The 20,952-nt window shown below is 40.7% G+C and overlaps 1 protein-coding gene across 1 annotated transcript in view; it reads right to left on the bottom strand.

The window, feature by feature from the left end:
- LOC100699655 (general transcription factor IIF subunit 2) overlaps nucleotides 1–20,952 on the bottom strand; it is a 70,838-nt gene that overhangs the window by 3,903 nt on the left and 45,983 nt on the right. The window contains exons 5-7 of the mRNA XM_003445311.5: nucleotides 4,760–4,841; nucleotides 2,644–2,743; nucleotides 531–674 (exon numbers count right to left, since the gene is read on the bottom strand). Of these exons, the coding sequence (XP_003445359.1) occupies nucleotides 531–674; nucleotides 2,644–2,743; nucleotides 4,760–4,841 (326 nt within the window). The remainder of the gene's footprint in view (nucleotides 1–530; nucleotides 675–2,643; nucleotides 2,744–4,759; nucleotides 4,842–20,952) is intronic.

Genomic DNA, 20,952 nt, shown 5'->3' with positions numbered 1-20,952 from the left:
GGCATTTCGGTTACTTTAGTTCAGTTAATTTGAGTGCTAGCCAAGTGCTTTAGGAGAGAAATGATGGTGTGGAGTGTATTGGGGCGTTTGACTCCTACTCAGCCACTGGTTATGCAATCAGATGCAATCAGAGGGAGAGGAGGACCTAAAGGTCTCATCAGCACCTACACATTTCTGTTCACTGCGAGCTGGAACGCATCCACTGCACTGTATCGATTCATGCCGTGTGTGTGTGTGTGTGTGTGTGTGTGTGTGTGTGTGTGTGTGTGTGTGTGTGTGTGTGTGTGTGTGTGTGCGCGCGCGCGCGTATGCACACGTTGGCCCAAATTTCAGCCACAACAGATAGTGTGAACAGGCATGAGCGTCACGCCGTGGGCGATTTGTTCAAATTTAACAAAGCAAGGTGGATAGTGGGCAGGTGTATTGTTTTTTTTATGCTTTTTACAGTGATGCTGTTGCATGTGTGCATGTTTGAGTGTGTGTACATGTTGCCTGTTTCACATGGGTTTATGTGCGTGCACGCTGCTCACCACAGGTTGTTTGGTGATGTCCACCAGCGCCTTAATGTTGTAATACTGGTGCTTCTCGAAGGCCGAGAAGAGCATGTCCAACACGAGCTGACGTTCAGCTCTCACCATCTTCCCTTCGGTCTTCTTTTTCTTCTCATACTCCACCTTAGACCCAAACTCAGTATTAAAATTGATGACAGTAACATTAATGACAGTGAAAATACTATATAATATTGCCAGACTAAAGACAACTAAGATCATTTTAGTTGGATTTAAACACCAAAAATTGTGCACTGTTTTCTCCTGATTTGAATCGGTGACTGGTGGTACACTTGTTGCGTTCCCCCCTTAGCTTGTTCAGTTTTCACATAGAATTCAAACCGAACCAAAATGCATTACTGAAAGCCAAAGTCTAGGACCTAAACCTGGAAGCGCTTTGTTGTTATCTTGGAACAAGTTCTGAGGTCATATCCCCACAAATTAACCCCACCAAAGGGGAAAATGAGCCAGAGGCAATTAACCTGGAAGACCACAGGCATGAAAACACAGATCACAGATGGGTCTAGCGGCTGTATCTGAAAAACGCAGAAGTGGAGCTTAAACTTGCATTCTTTCAAATGGCCAGCAGGGGGCGATTTTTTTTGGCTGCAAAAATAAGTATGAGGAAATGACCTGACTGGTCACTTGACCTGAAGAAATAATCTTAAAACCTTAAACAGGTTTGTACTAAGTGTTTGTTGCTCATTAAATCTTCTTTAATACAGAATGATTTTCTTCCAGTAAAATCTTCTAATTTAACCAATAAAGCGGGGTATGCTTTTTTGAAATGCTGTGATCCCAGTGTCACCCATCAAATTTAAATGGTCATGATCAAAACACTCAAATGGACATCACAAGCCAATGCATGTCCATCTTTTATGTACAGTCTATGAAAATGCTGTAGACCAAAGACGCCAAGTCAATATATAAACCTGTTAGTTTAAAATATAAATAAAATGGTGACCTACAGAAGGTAAAATACCTTTTGTACCATAATTATTCCATTCAGGAGGTTACATTACAAAAAGTACTTATATATGTGTGTTTTTTTTTAAATACAGGCGAGTGATTCGAAGTGATGCGAAGTGTGGGCTGCAACCTCCTGGTGGGCCGTGAAGGTACTGCAGGTGAGAAACAAGAAGTCTTGAATTTTTTTTAAACTGAACTATTTAACCTTTTTTAGCACATCGTAGCAGTTAACACATTCACCTAACACGTGAAAGATCCACAACTGGATACAAACAGTTAGTTCCTGTAAAATTTCCAAAACTTGTAATAGATAAAAATATAATTTAAAAGAATTCCCCTTAATCCTGTAAAAGAATGGGATAAGATGCACTTTTTTAAAATGCATTTTTAGCTGTTTTTTAGTAATTTAGTTTAAAATTTCCATGAAATATTTATATTTTAAGACGGAACTGAACAAATGCAACAAAGCTGAGGAATTAAAAAACAAAAAAAATTTCCTTCCATTTCTAACCTATTTTTAATCCTGAACTCATCTTATATCTCATCTTTAGCTGGGAAAGAACTTAATACTGAAAAGTAAAGGTGCTGATGGAGAATTAAGTTCAGCAAGCGAACCATTAGAAGATCAAAATGCATTAAAGAAAACACAAAGAAAATTATTATCTGCTTGTGTGATGAAGAGATTGATGAAGTGATGAAGACTGGGTCATTAACACATTTCAAACTGTGCTGTCTGAAGTTTGAAGTGATTCACTCTCGTTGAGAGATATTTTTAAGTTACTTTATAAAAGACGACCTCGCAGCTAGCAACATTACGTCAGCACAACAGCTTTTTTTTTTACCCTACAATGCCAAGTGTATCATATTAGATCCATGAGTTTTTGAGACCTCTACATCAACAGCGTATTTTTTCCTTGCCCTGCTACTGTGAGCAGCAAACAGTAATACAAATTAAAACTCACATATACACGTTGGTATTCAATTTCTTCTTCTTTTTTCTTTTGCACTTTTCTTGCACTTTGCACCAGACTTTACAGGATTAAAACCATTTTATCAAACAAGTGATACCATGAGTCAAACTAGTTACAGACACATGCATGCAAGGACTGCTGATATTACTTCTCACATTGAAATCATGGTTGGCCACAGGCTTGAAGATGGTGGTGACGGCTCTCTCCAGCTGCTGTGACAAACGCTGAGGCTTGACGGACTCTTTAATCTGCAGTCTGACACACACACACACACACACGCACACACAGTGAGAGAGAGAGAGAGAGAGAGAGAGAGAGAGAGAGAGAGAGAGAGAGAAAGTTTCCTCTATCATCTGTGCTCTAACGTCTAATGTGATCTCAGCTGACAGATTGGCCTGTTGGCACAAAACACAACTGTCATCACCTTGGGCTTGGGCTAAGCAAACAAGTAATGGCAGCTGCTTTGCTTGAAGATATCCTGCTTTCTATTTATTTATTTTTTTGACTTTCATTAATCGTGACTCACATTTTTTTATTATAGTTTGACCATCAAATCAAACAGCAAAGCACTCTGCCTCCCTGATGTCCTGCCATAATCACTGTGATAACTGATATTGGCCACAAGCACTCCTGCTTCAGTGCTGCCATTAGTGAAGCCGATTGTCCTCCACATTTATAAATAAACCCAATAATGATCATATTGGATCTAATGCATACATTTATTTGATTGAAAATGTTCACTAATGTGCCGGAAAAAGTGGCAAAGAGCTTCATATAATCGCTTGAAAATGTAGCGAAACTATTCTTGAATTGTGTCCACACACACAGACGCCACCATGACAACATAATGTCCTTCATTATCCTGTAGCCTGAAATGATGGAGGGCCATTTGTCAGCTGCTGTCCAACTGGGAGATTAAAAAACTGGATCCAAAAGTGAAGAATTTTCTTCTCAAGTTTGTGTCGAAGTACAAGTCAGACAGATCTAAGTTCGGTACGTGCTCTATGTTAGATAAATACTGCCATCCTGTAATGTTTAAGGAGGATCTCAGCTTTGTTATGAACACACACCGGCCATGTTAGGGACAGAGGACGTAAGACTGCTTTTTTGCACTTCAGTTTTCAAGGTGCTTTCTGTTAGTTCTAATGTGCCTCGCTGATTTGATGGTCGACAAAGGAAGCGTCTCACACACTGCTGTGTTTTGTGTTTGCCTTTGGTTGGATTGTAGCAGTGCATCTGCCACAGTGATGCTGTTGCTATAGCAATGCCATCCTCTAACTCTGGCTGGAATAGCATAATCCAATGAAGAGGAGACAGAAACCAGTTTGGAAATAAAAAATAAAAAAACCCCCAAAAACAGCCAGAGTGGACTCGAGTGTTTAGTGTACACAAATTAACAGTTGCAGTCGTGATCCTGTCAACACGCTGCCAACTTGTCTACTCACGCTGGAATTAATTCACAACACTTGAATAGATTTCGTGCTTTTCAGGGGTGAAAGAAGCAAATTCAACAACACGCTTCCAAAACAACAAATAACACCTTTACTGCTTTGTGCGTTTGATGTACATTTGTGTGTTTGATGCTCTCCAAATGTCATACTTTGTTACTAGTGCACCTCTAAAATATCTGCTTTTGATGGACCACAATGGATCTGACTTCCCTGAACTTGCAGCGACTGTTTAGGAATTGCGGATATTTTTATACAGCCACCTATTATCAGGGACTGAAAAGTAATTAGGCAAACTAACAGAATTTTAAATATGATGATTGTTTTTCATACAATGAAGTCTAGAACCCAGGGACACCACCAAAGAGCTCTGTGATCAGCTTTGTTGCATCTAGCTGAACCTGAGCAGAGATTATAGGTCTGTCATCAATAAACACCAGCGATCCGGTTCCACTGGCAGCCATATTTTTTTTCCCCAGAACTGTGTTTTTAGATGTTTTCTGGCAAAGTCTAATTTGGACTTCTTGAGTGTAACCAGCTTGTTGTGCCTTGCTGCAAACTCTCTGTATTTCCATTCATGAAGGCATCTCTTGATTGTAGAATTTGACACGTACCTCCTTGATGGAGTTCCTAACTTGGTTAGATGTGACAATGGAAATAATTCCAGTTTAGTTCTCTCCTTTCCGTCTGTATATTATTCTAATCAATTGCAATAAGAACCACTGTAACGTTTAAGTTCTCGGGATTACATCATCTCATGCAAGATGAATTTAACAGCTTTCAAACTGCAGCATTTGGAAGAGAAATTTCAGCGTTCACTCACTTCTTCAGCTTCATGTAGCTGTCAGTGACGACTGGTCTGCATTCGGCTCGGTGCACCACCATCCCCTCCAGACTGATTTCATCTACAACAAAGACAGTGACTCAACTGCTTAATCATGATTCAGACACACAGATTCTGTAAGCGGAGGGAAGTCTTTGTTATCCACATTTTATTGACGTGTAACTCAAACAACACACACACATTTTTATTGAACTGCAGGTATCTTTAGTGCACATTTGGGAGAATCAGTTTACAACTACCAGAAACTGTTTTTTACCTCTTGAGAACTTGGGTGAATGCACACATTCCTAACTTCAGCCTATTTGAAGTGGACTTGCAATGCATTTCATTATTTTCAATCTTATATAACTAAACTGTTGCATTTTAGATACTTAAAAAAAAAATGGCCAAGTTTCACTTAATGAGGTATTCATGAATAATCTCTGTTAGAAGTTCAGACTTCAGACTGCTGTAAATGCTTGCTTTCTAACTTAATTTTTATTTGTTTTCTATACTGAGGTTTTCTGACATGATGAGTACATTGCTTGTGAGATATCCACCATATGGGACATGATACAGCCACCAGTTGCTAGGGAAACATGTATTCCCCGACTGGTCAGCAGTGGTTCCTTAATGTTGGTTTATATTAGGTGAAAAGATGTTGCTGCAGAAAAAACTTCCGGTGATTGCTTTGGCTGCTAGCAGATTGCGTGTTGCAGACTGCTAACAAACTACTAGCTGCGGAGTAGTAAACCTTGATAAAGCGCGATGGAAAGCAGAAATGGAGACGGTTCACCTTTGAAGCAAAAGTTGTGTCTCAGAGCTGAAAGCAACATTTTCGAAAACTTTGAAGGCAAACAGTCTAGCCACAGGTGGTTGCTAGTTAACATCATGTCACGGTCTCCTGTCTGCAAAACCTCAAATCTTGGGCTTGTTTGATGTTACCTTTTCCTCACTCGGTCAGAGAACAAGACCATGGCCCATCTTCTTCATCTGATTCAGAAATCTTTTCCCATTAATGTTAAACTGAGTGTTTATGCATGTGTTTGTCCACTCTGCATTTAATCAATCATCCTCTTGCTCCCATCACTCCTAAACAGTCATGTCATGTAGCCTTGTAGATGATTGTTAAAGCTGGATCTTGTCCAGAGTAAAGCTAAAGGACGAGGCTGTGCCATATGTAAAAGGCTACATTGAACTCTCTGAACCGAAAGCTTTCATGATGATAACATACACTGCACGTTTACTGCACACCAAGTTAGTAATTTACTCTTTTTTAATTTAATAGTATTTAAGTCTTTAATTTAAAAAAGTAGGCTGATATTTCCACTGATAGATATTTCAGCCACAGACTGTACATAAAAGATGAACATAGCTCCTGGACTATTCAAGAAGGAGAAAAAAAACATTTAAGTGAAACCTTGAATTTGATTTAGAAACAACTAAAATGACACACAAAACCATCCCGACGTTGGCCGAGGTTAACGTGAATGACAGCAGACAGCAGAAGATGAGGTCTTGAGTGGGGGATAAATGGAAAGGGCAGATGAAGATGACGATGATGAGAGAGACTGCGACAATGAAATTGAACGTGATAATTAAAGGCCGTTACACAGATGTGTCAGTCTATGATGACAGCAGATCACACCTTTGCTCCACACCACGTCCTTTTCTACTCTGAAGATTCCCAATTATTCACACTGAGTGTTTACCTGCATTTTAAAGCAACAAAAACAACCAGCCTGCACGCCCACTCTCACTACCCCTGAGCATAAAAGCTTTTTGAGGATTCCTCATTGAAGGTTATTTAATGTGGGGGCTGTGGTGCTCCCTGGTTTTCAGAAATCAGAGTTCACTCTGTTTCTAAAAACGTCAGTGTGCATTCATCGGTGGTACCATTGAGACTCGAGTAGGGCCCAACCTGGACCGATTAGGAGCTTTTCCAACATAAAAGCCAAACCCATAGCTTTAACAAGGAGACACAAAACAGTTTTTTTTAAAAAAAAGATACTTGTTGTGGTCATTTTGCATCTCTTTATACTCGTTTCAGCACCTCTCACAGGCAGAGTACAGGAAACAGTTGAAGAGGGCAGTTAAAACGTTTAGATATACTTGCTGTAATTTGTTAAAAATTCAATCATCAGCATTAAAGTTAGTCAGACTCTTTTTTTTTTTTTTTTTGGTGTACATTAATTTCTCCCAAAATACACATTCGGAGATTTGTAACACACCTCTGAATGTCTTCCACCACCACAAAGCACCTGAACCCAACTGAAAATCAGTTTAGACACAGACCGCAATTTACCAACACTTTCCAATCCAATCTGTCACAGCAGGAGACAATACGCAACGAGCACAAGTGCTTCAAAACCCAGGTGTGCGCTGCTGCTGCTAGAAGGAGCCTCAAACATACTCGCAGCTGTAATTGCTGTCAGTGGAGCGCTACAAATAGCTGAGTGCACTGAATAAACTACGTAGTTCGTTTATCAAGTATAGCTGTCTCTTTTAAACAAGCGCACCAAACTGCATAATTACAGGATTCGCTCATAAGACTGGAAACGGACAAGCTGCTCTATCTTTATGCACACGTTTATATGCAAGGGACTTTTATTTGATCACATCTAGAGAGTTTCACTTCAAGAAACTGTACATTTCAACTAGCATAAAGCATTAAGTGAACATATTTATAGTCCAGCCAGAACTCACAGCTTGACATTTCCTGCCATTTGTCATTCACCCTGCATAAAGGTTTTTCTTTTGTTTGATTTATTTTCAAGCTGTTCTTTCATAAGGTGCTTTAGCCAGTTATTCAACTGTCCAACCCACGACCTTGTTCCTGAACCATTTGATGCCTCTTCTGCTCCTGTCCAATCATTATCAGGAGCCGCTTTTTGTTTTCCTTTTTTCTGAATGTTCAGGAAATGCCGGAGTCCAGTTGGTGAGCGTTGGCGTCAGATTGGCAGCAGCTCTCGCTATTGTGCATTGTTGGCATCGTTTGTAGCCGGACTCACGAAAAGGTCCAAAAAGCCACTACATTTTACACCCATCATTTAACAAAACCAGCAGAAAGACGGAGACGCTCAAAGGGTAAACAGAAAGAGCGAGTCTACAGAGAGCTGCAGAGGCCAGCAAATAGTTGGCGAGGCATTCATAATGAATAGCCTGAGAGGCCTGAGTGACCTGTGCAGCAGAGAGACAAGCTGTCAAACTTATTTTAACAGGCTCTTCTTATATTTGAGGTGGTAAATCCTGTAAATCTTTGATGGCTACACGCCAACGCTCTCATACCCATCTACGCCCTGTGCATTTTTCCTTTTTGTCTCAGTCTCTCCTACTTAACACGTGGGCATAATGCAAAGAAAAGATCCCCGGGATAGACGTCTCTCCCTCTCGGGCGTCATCAGAAGAAACGTCAGTTTCTGATGACGGAGGTGGAGCAAGATCACCTGTCAGTCGGCTTCTGCTGCTCCGCGGCAGCTTTTGTTCCCTCGTCTGCGTTAGCGCAGATGATGCAGAGTCCTGTCCAGATAATTACAAGGGTGCATATCACAGCTTGCGAGGCAGTTATTGTTTTACCAATGTTCTCCCACAAGTCTAAACAACGTAAAAAATATGTCTCTGCATGTTGGCCCTTAAAAGCATACGCACATGCTCTACTAACCCATAATGAAAGCACAATTAAATTTTAATTCAGACTGTCCAAATAAATATGATTTATTATTTGCCTGAAAATTTTAGGATTTTATATACAGAATAGAAAAAAACACATGCACTAACAAATATATACACTGTACTGTTATCCATATCCATTAGTTTTAACAGGATATTAAATAAGAAACTCTAGAAGTTCATTTATTGCTGATATAAACTGCAGCGCTGTGGCGAACTAACAGCTATTGAATCATTTAATATAAAGCTCAACCCTTCTGAGGGAAACCTCAGTGCTTAGTTTTTAATTATGAAAGTCCAAGAAACAATGAAACAAGGGAAATATAACTGTCATTCAGATTGAATTGTACAATTTCTACAGTGCGTCACAGTCCAGGAGCTGGTTAAAAGTATGTTAAACAAATGTTTGGAAAACTCAAGCCCATTTATTGAATGAAGTACTAATTATTTAAACGACAGCAGTCTGACGCTTTTTCCATATTTTTGCGTTTGGCAGAGCACTGACTACATGCTGTACTCATTCGTTGTCACCAGGGGGCAGTGTCACAAAATACCAGTCTGGTTGTCCTTCATTCGGCTGCAGACAAAAGCCAAGTTGCAATATACAAATAAAAGAAGAAGTGAAAACTATCCATTGGAGCCACTATCTCTGCTGATTTTGATGATCTCTGATGTTGTCGCTGTCCTTCCTGTTCTGGCCCACTTTTCAACCAGTGAGCGTTTGATCTACACGCAACGTCATCCACGCTGAGCACTGTGCTGTTGGGTCTTTGGAGGCCTGCACGCAAGCGCGCCTACTTAGGTTTCATACCCCTCTGTGTGGGCTCTGCGTAGGCAAACAGACATGCAAATGGACATGAATGCAGAACCGTATAACAGGCTTGAGACTGCATGCCTCCGTCAAGGTTGAGAATTCTCTTCTTACCGTGCATGAACGCAACTGAAGATAATGAGCTTCATTCACAGTCTGTATGCATGTGCACATTTGTGCATAAACAATGCCTATGATCATTCCAACAGCATATCTGGAATGACATTAATACCATTTAATATCAATATAAATTTATTTATTATCTTGTAGCAGCCTTAGGTGAGGGGTCACTAGTGCAAAGACTCATGGGACTGTTCAAGTTGATGTTAACGTGTTAATTTAAGATGTTATGACAGTTATTGCAGTTGTGTTGTGTTGGTCCTTTATTGTTACTGTTACTTTATGATGTGAACTCCAGTGTTTTCTTGTCTGCTTGTCTGAGGGTGGCGTTGAGTGTGGCTGCCAATTTGCCACCATGACTTAGACTGTTGAGGCAATTAATGACCTCTGGTCACTGTTCATGTTTGTGGGGTTGTGTGTTAATGCTAATAAGATGACAAAGAGTGGTGTACAGAATACAGGAGTTGCAAACACACAGCAGCGAGTGTTTCTTGCGGTCTGTGTTCAGATATTTTTCTTCTGTTAGGCTTCTCTTTTCTCCACATCACAGTTATTATTATTGAATTGAGTTATTTATTTTACCTGAGCCATACGTCCATGACAATGTTGGACAGGCGTCTCTTAAAGAACAACGTAATTGCTTCCTTTGCGATCCAGGAAACGTGCTTCCTTCTATAGAGAAATGGACATGTGGCAGACAGCAAAACATGGACTGAAACATGATGTCCCAGAGGTGTTCTATTGGATTTAGGTTAGGCGAGTGTGGGGGCCAGTCAGAGGTATCAATTCCTTCTCTACGAACTGCCTGCATACTCTTGACATATAAGGCCGGACGTCGATGTGCACCGGGAGAAAACCCAGGGTATGACAGTGCATCCAAGGATTTTGACCAGTAGCAGTCAGGGTGCCATTGCCTAGCCTGTAAAGGTCTGTGCATCCCTCCATGGACATCCCTCCCCAAACACTGTTGACCTGCTACCAAACCGGTCATGCTGAATGATGTTACAGGCAGCATAATGTTCTCCATGGCTTCTCCAGACCTTTTCACGCCTGTCACATGTGCTTCTAGAGTAACTCTGTCTCCTGAGAGCTCCTGCTCGCTCTTGAAACTGTGCTGGGAGAGGTATTGTCTCATGCTACCAGTAGAGACACTGACCCTAGCCAAATGCAAAACCAGAGTGGAAAAAATAATCAGTCAGTGGCCTCAACCTGTAAAAGTGTTTTGGGGGTTGTCTCATTGTTGCCAATTTAATTTAATTTAATTGAAATTGATTAACAACCACCTCTGCTACGTAACTGACCAGATCAATATTCAAGAAGTTTAAATTACTTGATGCTACACTCTGATTAAAAAGTGGTCCTTTAATTTTTAATTTTTTTTTTTAGTAGTGCAGTTTCCATTTTAGAAAACAGGGAAAACAAGTGGAAACAGTGAATTTGTTGGGGACTATTATAAGCAGCGGACAAATTTGCTCTTTGTAGATCACTGAGGCTGAATATGTCACTCAGTGCTGCGGCTCACTTTAAAAAAAAAAAAAAATCCTTTTCATATTCAACAATAGGGCTCTGTGAGGAACACTTGTCCACAGGATAAGTGGCTGCATGTATGCATGCATGTATGTATATATGTTTACGTATTCAGTGCTAACCAAAGCTGAACAAAAAGCAGGTGCAACGCCACAGTCACCATAGTAACCATCACATTACCACCTGACATCATGTGTCACACAACATTTCATCAACTGCCCGCCAAGAGTCCGTTTTTTTAAATCTTGAGGGGACAAACACTTAGGTGTCAGAGATTTCTCACTAATGTTCATCTTTTTTTTCCCACTAATGGATGCAATTATGTGCAATTATTGGCTAGTGAGTGCCAGAGCAACACGCCTAAAAACACACCCACACATGAGAAACGGGTGCACACAAGCACCGCGCCGCTGAGCATCCTTCGCCTTCATCCCTGTTATGAAGTAGTTGCGGTCAAACAGATTCAAGGACAAGAGGATTGTTTTCCTCCTGCCATTCAAGTCTTCCAGTTTCCTCTTTCCGAGGCCCGAAAGGACACTGATTGTAGCAGAGAAGTGCCTTTGTAAACATGAACAAACATACAGCAGAGACAGAGAGAGAGGACCAGCATGGGATGATGACTGACCACATCAAATGTAGCTTCAGGCGTCTGTGTGGGCGGAACACTTGAGACGAGCTGCAGATTCCTGCACACCGGTTTTACTATAAAACTCTTGAGCGCTACATGAATGTTGTGGTCCACACCTTCAACAGACGATCGATATTTTAATTCTCCCACGCACGTATCATTCACAGGGCCTCATTACTCTTCAGTGATACAGAAATGTCATGGCTGTTACTCAACCATATCAATGAAATCATGAGTATAACATAACACAACCACACTGACGTGAACAGATTCTCTCTTTGTCATGCTTTTTTTTTTCCTTTTCCATATTAGGATTCCTGAGGAATAAAACACATGTGAATGCAGCAAATTTCCAGGTGAGGATGCCTGAATAAAGCAGCTGAAATTGCGATCGTTATTGTCAGATGACTTGTTTTGTTTTTTTAAAATCAACATTGTCTAACACAGAAGATGGCTAAAGAATCTCCAAGGGTAAAATCGTGTGATGTCTTCAGAATCAGGCTGTGCATGCCTCGGTATGCCAGCAAAAACTCATCAACCTGTCCTCTCCTCTCTGATTCATCCCGAGTGTGTTCTGACTGGCTGTGGCAGTCCTGTTATCAGGTTTGGATTTACAATTTAAGCTTACCAACACTGGTTTAGAAGAGAAGCCTGAATCAGACAGCCCATTGTGAGGTGGGTTTTTAGTCTTTTCTCTTCTCTAATTTGTTTTTGCAGACGACTCCCATGTCCCTTATTTGTATTTGATCTTTGTGAGCAATTGGACATCAGCAGCATTGCATGATCCTCCATCCATTCATCTTCTTCCGCTTATCCGGGGCTAGGTCATGGGGGCAGCAGAGAAGCCCAGACCTCCCTCTCCTCAGCCACCTCCTCCAGCTTGTCCGGGAGAACACCAAAGCGTTCCCAGGCCAGCCGAGAGATATAATCTCTCCAGCGTGTCCTGGGTCTGCCCCGGCGCCTCCTCCCGGTGGGACATGCCCGGAACACCTTGCCCACGAGGCACCCAGCTGGCATCCTTGTCAGATGCCCGAACCACCTCAACTGGATCCTTTTGATATGGAGGAGCAGCGGCTCTACTCTGAGCCCCTCCCGAATGGCTGAACTTGTCACCCTATCTCTTAAGGAGTGCCCAGCCACCCTTCGGAGGAAGCTCATTTCCGTTGCTTGTATCCGCGATCTCGTTCTTTCGGTCACTACTAGTGACCATAGGTGAGGGTAGGGACATAGATCGACCGGTAAATCGAGAGCTTCGGTTTTACGCTCAGCTCTCTCTTCACCACGACGGACCGGTCCAGTATCCGCATCACTGCAGCCGCAGCACCAATCCGTCTGTCGATCTCCGACTCCCTTGTCCCCTCACTCGTGAACAAGACCCCGAGATACTTAAACTCCTCCACTTGGGGCAGGAACTCATCCCCGACCAGGAGTGGACACTCCACCCTTTTCCGGCTGAGAACCATGGCCTCAGATTTGAGATTTGGAGGTGCTGATCCTCCTTCCCGCTGCTTCACACTTGGCTGCGAACCGTTCCAGTGCGAGCTGGAGGCCACTACCCGATGAAGCCAACAGAACCACATCATCCGTGAAAAGCAGAGATGAGATTCTGAGACCACCTGCATGATCCTATACATTCGATTCATTTAACCCACAGACACAACCATGACATAGACTTATTGTAGCTCAGGTGGCAGAACGGAAAGGTAATACATGCGTGACTCTGTGAGATTAGATGGTACTGTACAGGAGAAAACTGCAACACCAAAGACAACTACAGCTATCAAGTGCTCTCAGAGCTAAAACTAACGTAAACCCAGAAAGATTACAGTTGGCAACATAACCAGCTGTATACATTTGCACAACAACAAGACAAGCCCAGGCATGTCTGAGAGCAAGACGTGTGTCAGCTCTCAATGATGATTTAGTACCTACAAATGCAGCTACTTTAACAACCTAAAACAGCCCAGTGGTCTGCAAAACATGCAAGAAAACTTGTTTCACCACTGAGACAAAAACACGACAGCGAGTACGACAATATAACGGCTGCGAGGAGGAGATATGAGCAGCTGGTGATGGTCGTGCAACTCAAAAGTAAAAAATTACTCAATTGAGCATCGTTGGAGTGCGCGCTGTTTGGAGTCCGTTAGACAGGAAGGATGAAAGTTACTGATTTGGTTACATGGTGGTAAAAATTAAGAAGCTCCATCCAAGATGCAAAAACCCAGTTAGAAAGATATTTTTCAGTTTTATTAATGACATTATTGTTCAGCTCCTGTAAAGTTACTTTAGTTATTGTTAAACTAAAGTGTTCAGCAGTTATTTTCTAATTTTACACCAGATAAAACCAGAGTGCCTACATTTGACTAATGCTGTGTCACTGCTACTGCACTATAATGCTTGGTCTTGGGAGCTTGTGGCAGTAGATTCACACTTTGACTTAGGCAGTGTGTCATCACTGACAACAGCTGATTGGAAAAGAAGGGTGGAAAATGCCCTTTATTTAATTTTTCTGCTGCCTGCGAACTGCAGTCACAGATAAAATGAATTTCAGTATAATTTATATATCGCAAATTTAATAATCATAATATAATTTTGAGGCTTTATCGCCCACCCTACTATAGATGGTGATTCCACCAGTGACTTTTTCCACATCATCACTAGAGGGTGGTTCATTTTAAAGCATTAAACTGTTGGTCAAAATAAGAATTTGGTGGTGTTTTTTGGGGTATAAGGACAATCTTTAAGTTTCCCGGATAGATCCCAAGAAGTTGATTCTGTTCGTCTGGATGTAGCGTTTTCAGTGGGAGAAACATTTCAACTTTTATGGGATTTCCTTAGCTGGATATTTCAGAATGCATCAAGACACTTTCTCAGACTGAGTTGAGTAAATTGTACTTTTGTAACTTTCTGCTGTGTTTTACAGTGTTCAAAGTGTTGAAAGTGAGAGACTTTAAATCAACTGGCTTCATATAAAGTCCAGGAAACTAAAAAACTTTTCTTTTTAAGTGTCTCCTGCCTCTTTATGTAATCCCAGACTGACTCACTGATGTTGCGATCAGGGCTCTGTGGGGGGTCATACCACATGCTGCTGGACTCCTTCTTATTCTTACTTTATAACTCTTTCTATATATTCAAGGTCGCAGTCTCACTTTGCAAAGTGCACTCAAGACCAGTAAAACACTTTTCCGGTTTGGCGTCTCTTACATGTGAAGAAAACAGTGGCAGAGACAGAAAAGTCCAGATGCACTTCACTCTTTTTCAGGTTTTAGCTGGAATCATTCGTCTCCCACATTGTTGCGTAACACTCGCACTTCCTCTCTGCCTGCCCATCATGTCATACTATAAATTACAGAGGCCTGAATTTAACACAGATAATGTCAAAAATGGCTGGAACCTAACGCAGACTTACAACACCATCCTGAATATAGATGGCACAGTCCGATCCCCAAAAGGAAAAAGTATGCGTGCATTTCAGCCGCTGACAGTGATGTCATCCAAAGACATATTGTGTTGGGTGCCGAGTTCCTGCAGCTTAAAAAGGCCAAATACACCGTAAGTTGCATAATTATTACAATAAAAATAGAAACCGCTTCAGGTGTCTCCACATCAGAACTGACGTCCGCTGAACACATCTGCATCACAGCTCGGTTATGTCTTCAATCAGGCTGGTTTTTAAAAGCAGCACTTTTTCTGTTAATGATTTTTTCCTTTTATAACAGCTTTACTGAATTCAAGGACCCTTTCTTCCATTTTTATTTTGCATGTTTGTCTCTTTGTTTGAAGACAAACACTCAAACTGGAAATTTGTATCAGACAATGTGTTTCCTCCCCCCCAACAAATCCCTCCCTCTGCTTTTAGCCCACTGCTTCACGCACCCTTGTGCTTTTATTTCATACAGATCTATTCAAAATACATTTTCTCTTCTCACAGATGAAGCTCTGCCAGATAACAGATTGGGAACAAAGACCATCAGTGCACACGCTGGCTCTAATTGCAGCACATTTCAATATATCAGTGGTCTTCAGAGTTTGCTTTTTCCAAGGCGCCCAATCATTATTAATCAAACAGACTTCTTCAATATGTCCTCACATTTGAAAGTGCAACCAAGACAAAAGAAGGCTGACAAAAGAAGCTCCAGTGAGGCAATTGTTCAAGGGTAATATTTTTATGACCACCAATCATTTTATCACAGAACAGCAGAGCTAACAATTACTGTACACAGTGGTGGTGCCCACAGTGATTTAGGCGAGCAGACAAAAATGCAAAGTGCCAAGAACACTGGCATATTTTCCCTCTTAATAAAAAGCCCACCCATTTACTGCAGTTCAATCTATTCATAATATTAGCACCACTTAATACAAAAGAAGCCAGGAGATTAAGTAAATTAGCTGATTAAAGAGCGGCATGATAATTTATAATTTATTGAGATCTGGGCAAAGCTTTTAAGAATACGAGGCCAAGTCTGATTCAACAACTAAAGCATTAAACAGCTGAATAATTACTAATAAATGACGGGAAAAAATAAAATAAATAGGCCACGGAGAAGTCAAGACCTGTATCAGCTATAATCCAGATGTGTAAATATATTTAATGCCATTACATTTAGCTAATTCTGTAAGAGCAGAGAAGCGAAAAATGTCCGAGTGAAGACGGCAGAGGAAGAGAGACACAAGCGCGAGGAGGGCGAGGAGGTCACTCGTCCGCCCCCTCATGCTCATCTCTTACCTCCATCTGCTCCGAGGCCCTTTCCTCAAAGCTGTGACCTTCCTAATGTTAAAACAACAAACAGCTTTCTGCCCACTAGACCTCCATCCACCATCGCCGTCTCTCCATCTGTTCTCATCTGTTTCACTAACATGCAGAAAGCCTGCATATAGAATCAGAGCAATAAATACGTCAAAGAATTCATCAGGCACGGATGCTTTCTCTTCTCGCCTAACAGCACATCCATTTTTAAATTATTATTTTTTCAACGTTTATTGACCTCAAGCTTCATTCGGCAGCTACAAAAAGATTTTGCTCTTACAAACACAAGATCTAACCCATTGCATAAGCAGCTTTTGTTACTGTGCTCCAGGCTCTTCAGGTGACCCCGGTTCTGTTTTATTATTATTATTTCATTTCTGCTCAAAAACAGCATTCTTTCCTCCGACCTCAGCTGGGATGGGATTGAAGCCCGGTGACCTTCTGGTTATATTGCCAACTGTGATCTTCATGGGTTTACACTAGTTTTTGCTCTCAGGAACCGTTTGTAGGCACACGAGTATTCAGAAAAAAGCACAATTTGAATAATTTCACACACAAACTGATGTTCGTAAAGACAGATGGTGCAGTGAGAACGCACGCACGGGCATACACATGGTTTTTTAGAGCCAGCTGTAGGTGATAACATGAAGTGGAGATGGAAGTATAAGGTGTGAATCTACAATCGATGTATGGTCATGTGAAAATCAGCTGATTTCTTCTAGACTCTGGTTGTGCACTGCTTACTCTTTTACCTTCGTGTGCTGGATTTCGTTATAACACGCAACTAACGTTTTACCCACTTCATTTACAATCATGAACTAAGAAGACGTAAACACAGTTGGGTGTGATGTAGTGCAGCAGCAGTTCAGATCTCAACTGGAAATGGTTCAATTAAAGGCACAGTAGGCAAAAATGTACAAAAATGGCCTTTTCTTGGCTTCATGCACAATAAAGCTTGATTTATAGTAAAGCATTGAATCTGTTGTTTGTGTTTCTATATCACATGTGAAATAAATCTTGTAATGTTGAACATGAAGATAAAATTTTACTAAAACAAAGGGAGGAAAACAAGAAAAATGCAGTACATTTACACTGAACCAACACTAGTGATCACATTTTAGATATAATTTAAATCCACTACATTTTTTAACAAAATTATTGTTGTGTTAATGATTTACTGTCTTTACACGACACATTACTGTGTCCTTTCTATTTCTGTTATCTAATGATTCTTTTGATTATTTTAATGTTCTTGTAGTTTTTTTGCAGTCCTGAGTTTTGAATCTTTTAGGGATATTTCCACATTGGTTTCTTCATTTTTACAAGACATTTTTAGTTATTGTTATAGTTTGTGCGTATTATATTCCTTGTTTCAGTTATCACGTTTTCCCCATGTTCCTTTTATCTTGTTGAGTCTCCATCTCTGTTTGGTGTCTAGTTGTTTCCTGTTTGCTAGTCTTGTGTTGCGTATGCGTTGTGTTCTGTTTTGTTTCCCTTTGTCTGGTTGGTTAGATTCTGTTCACCTGTGTTTTGCCTTCCCCAGCTGTGTCCTCTCTCCCCAAGTACCTTGTTTGTGTATTTAAGACCTCAGTTTTCCTTAGTTTCTTGTCACGTCATACCGTTTTGTTTCGCCCACCTCACTGCTTGGATTACTGAGCTTTCTTCTGCTTTATGGTTTTCCTGCATCAGCCTAAATAATGGCTGACTTTTGTTTATTAAGATCTGACCTCCATGTACACACTCTCCACATAGGACACAGTCTTCTAGATCCCCAGACCCCCCTCTGTCGAGCCACCTCCTCCGCATCTTCCAGGAGGCACACAAAAGTGTTCCTAAGCTAGTTAGGAGGCATAATTTCTCCAGTGTATCTTGGGTCTGTCCAAAGATCTCCTTCTGACTGAAACACCTCACCTAGGATCAACCCAAGAAGCATCCTAGTCAGATGCCTAAACCACTGAGCCACCTCAGCTGGCTCTTTCAATGTGGAGAAGTAGCCACTCTACTCCGACTCTTTCCCGACTAACTGAGCTCCTCACTTTATCGCTAAGGAAGAGCCACCCTTTGGAGGAAGCTCATTTCCGCTGCTTGTGTCTCATTCTTTCTCTCACTGCCTGCAAGTGGCTGCTATAGAAGAGGGAAGGAACGTAGATCAAGCAGTAAATCGACTGTTTGCTTTCATGTTCATGCCTCTCTTTACTGCAACAGACTAGTACAGCATCAGTATGACTGCAGACACGTACCAGTCCTTCTATATAACTTCCAAACATACCAGTCACATTTGTTGAGGTCTATGTCTTTGTGACTAGTAGTCTTGTTTTTGGGAAGGTGCACATAGAGCTATGCTGTAAAGCAAGCATTAGGCAATCCTCAGTTTTGGCTTTGCACAAGATTCCAACCCTGTTATCCCGGGTTCAAGTCCTCTGCAAAGTCTTACCTTCTGTGTAGACTGTTCCTTTTATACAGATAACCTGAAAGGATTTTGATTAGCCGAAGTCTCTTGTCACAGACTAGATTAACTAAAGCCAGTAGAGCTGTCTGATTCCCTCTCATGCCATCTGAATAAAAATTTGTTGAAAGGTTATTATGAGCATGTTGTTTTTTTGTTTTTCTTTTTTCAGTGTCAGTAAAAACGTGTGGCCTAACCCAGCTCTGCACTCTGGACTATTACAGCCTCAATGATTTTCCAAGTAGTAGCACTGGCAGATCTATTGCTTTGGGTTACTTTTAAATTGTATTGTTTGTATAGCAAAGTGACTATGTTCAGTTTTTTTGGACAGTTAAGCATGATTGATATTGTAATAACAAAAAATACCATTTAAAAGTGCCGCAGTCACAGCCACAATATAGTGCAGTGGAAAGCAGTGCAGACATGGGAGTTGCAAAAAATAAAAAGAGAAATATGTAACAGCACAGTTTCTTTTATATAGCTGAGATGCAGGAAAATATTATGTTTGTTCTTAAAACTGCAGAGTAACAGCATGAAGAACAATGCAAACTGTATCGTAATTCATCCTACATTAGTCTCTCTCTTAATTTCATCATGAATACAAGCGTATGTACGTAAAGCAGAGCACTGTAGCTTGGGTAAAAAAGACACACAAGCAAATCAATGCTTAAAAAAATACAAAAAACACTGCACAATAAAGAAAAGCACTGCAGTTAACAGAGATCCAAAACTCTGTTTCCAGAGATATTCCTATCGTCATATAGTTAAATGACAGTAACGCTTCTAAGTGTTACAAATAAACTTACTATAGTAGCTATATGATATGGAAAATATGCAAAATATCGCTAAACCTGGACACTTTACTGAAATCCAAAAAGGTGTTTGTGCATTTAGGCCAAACTTCAATGACATTGTAGGTAAATGGCATTTATCTTAAAGACAAACAGTGTATCTTTTAAGATATTCCATAAAAATAAATATATTAACAATGTAGAATAATATGTCTGAACAGTGGCTTCATTAAACGTCAAGGTTTTCTATCTAGTTTTTCAGCTTGGATCTTAAAGAACTGCATGGGAGCTTTTATATGTATTTAATGAGTCCGTTTCTGCAATGGGTGAAATTTTTGCTCAGCATTTCAGCAGCAAAGCTTTCAGATCATCCTCTCCAGGGCATCAACACGCTGACATCACTGGTCCTTGGAGAGATTTAGACTTTGATTTCTCCTTATCAGTTTTTTTCAGCAGGTCTCGGTTTGCTTCAGATCATTTTGATGCTGAAACATCCACTTCCTTACTTATTCTACTCTGTTAATTGTGGCTTACTTTTTAATTTTTTGCATCCAAATAGATTTTGTACACTTCTTGACTCCATCATCAATAAATGCATGCACCTGAAAGTATTTGTAAATTATTGTACTCTGATTACTTTCTGATGTAGGGATCATTTTTTCCAGGTGCTCATGAGCTTGTTATACTTTGTTGTGAAGCCCTTTTGGTGTTCTAGAAATGTTCATTATTATATGATTAACCTCATGACTTCACACTTGATGATGGCTTATATGTGATGAGTTAATAATATGGGGCTATAAAAAGTCACTGTTCTGCACATAATGACTGCTGCTTTGGCCTTTGTTGGAGAACCCTGACAGTGCCACAGAAGTGGTGAAACTCTATTAACTCTGACCAAAGTATTGTTATTTAAACAGTAAATGCTTCTCCAGGCCTCTCTATTTGTTCAAAAGGCAAAGATCAGAAATATATATATTTGCATTTGTTTCCAGACTATTATTTGTAAGATAGAATGTTGAGGGAAAAGCTGCTGATTTGCTGTTTGATCTGCGTTCCCAGCATGACCACGAGCTGTGGGTAAAAGAATGACATCATGAGTCCAAACAACTGATGGAAAGAAGCCAGTTGAGGTGGTTTGGGGATCTGACTAGGATGCCTTCAGGAATCCTTTTAGGGGAGGCGTTTCATATCCAACTGGGAAGAGATCCCCGCACAGACTCAGAACATGCTGCAGAGATTACATTTGTCAGCTGGCTCGGGAAGACTTCAGTATCTCTGTTTAGACCGCTACAACCAAAATATGCACCCAGATCAGCAACAAAAAATGGATGGATGGTATTTCCTCTTGGTTGATCCATGTGATATGTCAGAACTAGACTAATGAATATGTGGAATCCATGGAGCCAGATAAAACACACCAATTATTTAAACTACAGGAATGTCTTAAAGACCTG

Source organism: Oreochromis niloticus, linkage group LG16, assembly GCF_001858045.2.
Source record: "Oreochromis niloticus isolate F11D_XX linkage group LG16, O_niloticus_UMD_NMBU, whole genome shotgun sequence".
NCBI lineage: Eukaryota > Metazoa > Chordata > Actinopteri > Cichliformes > Cichlidae > Oreochromis > Oreochromis niloticus.
This window is presented reverse-complemented; position numbering and strand designations above follow the sequence as displayed.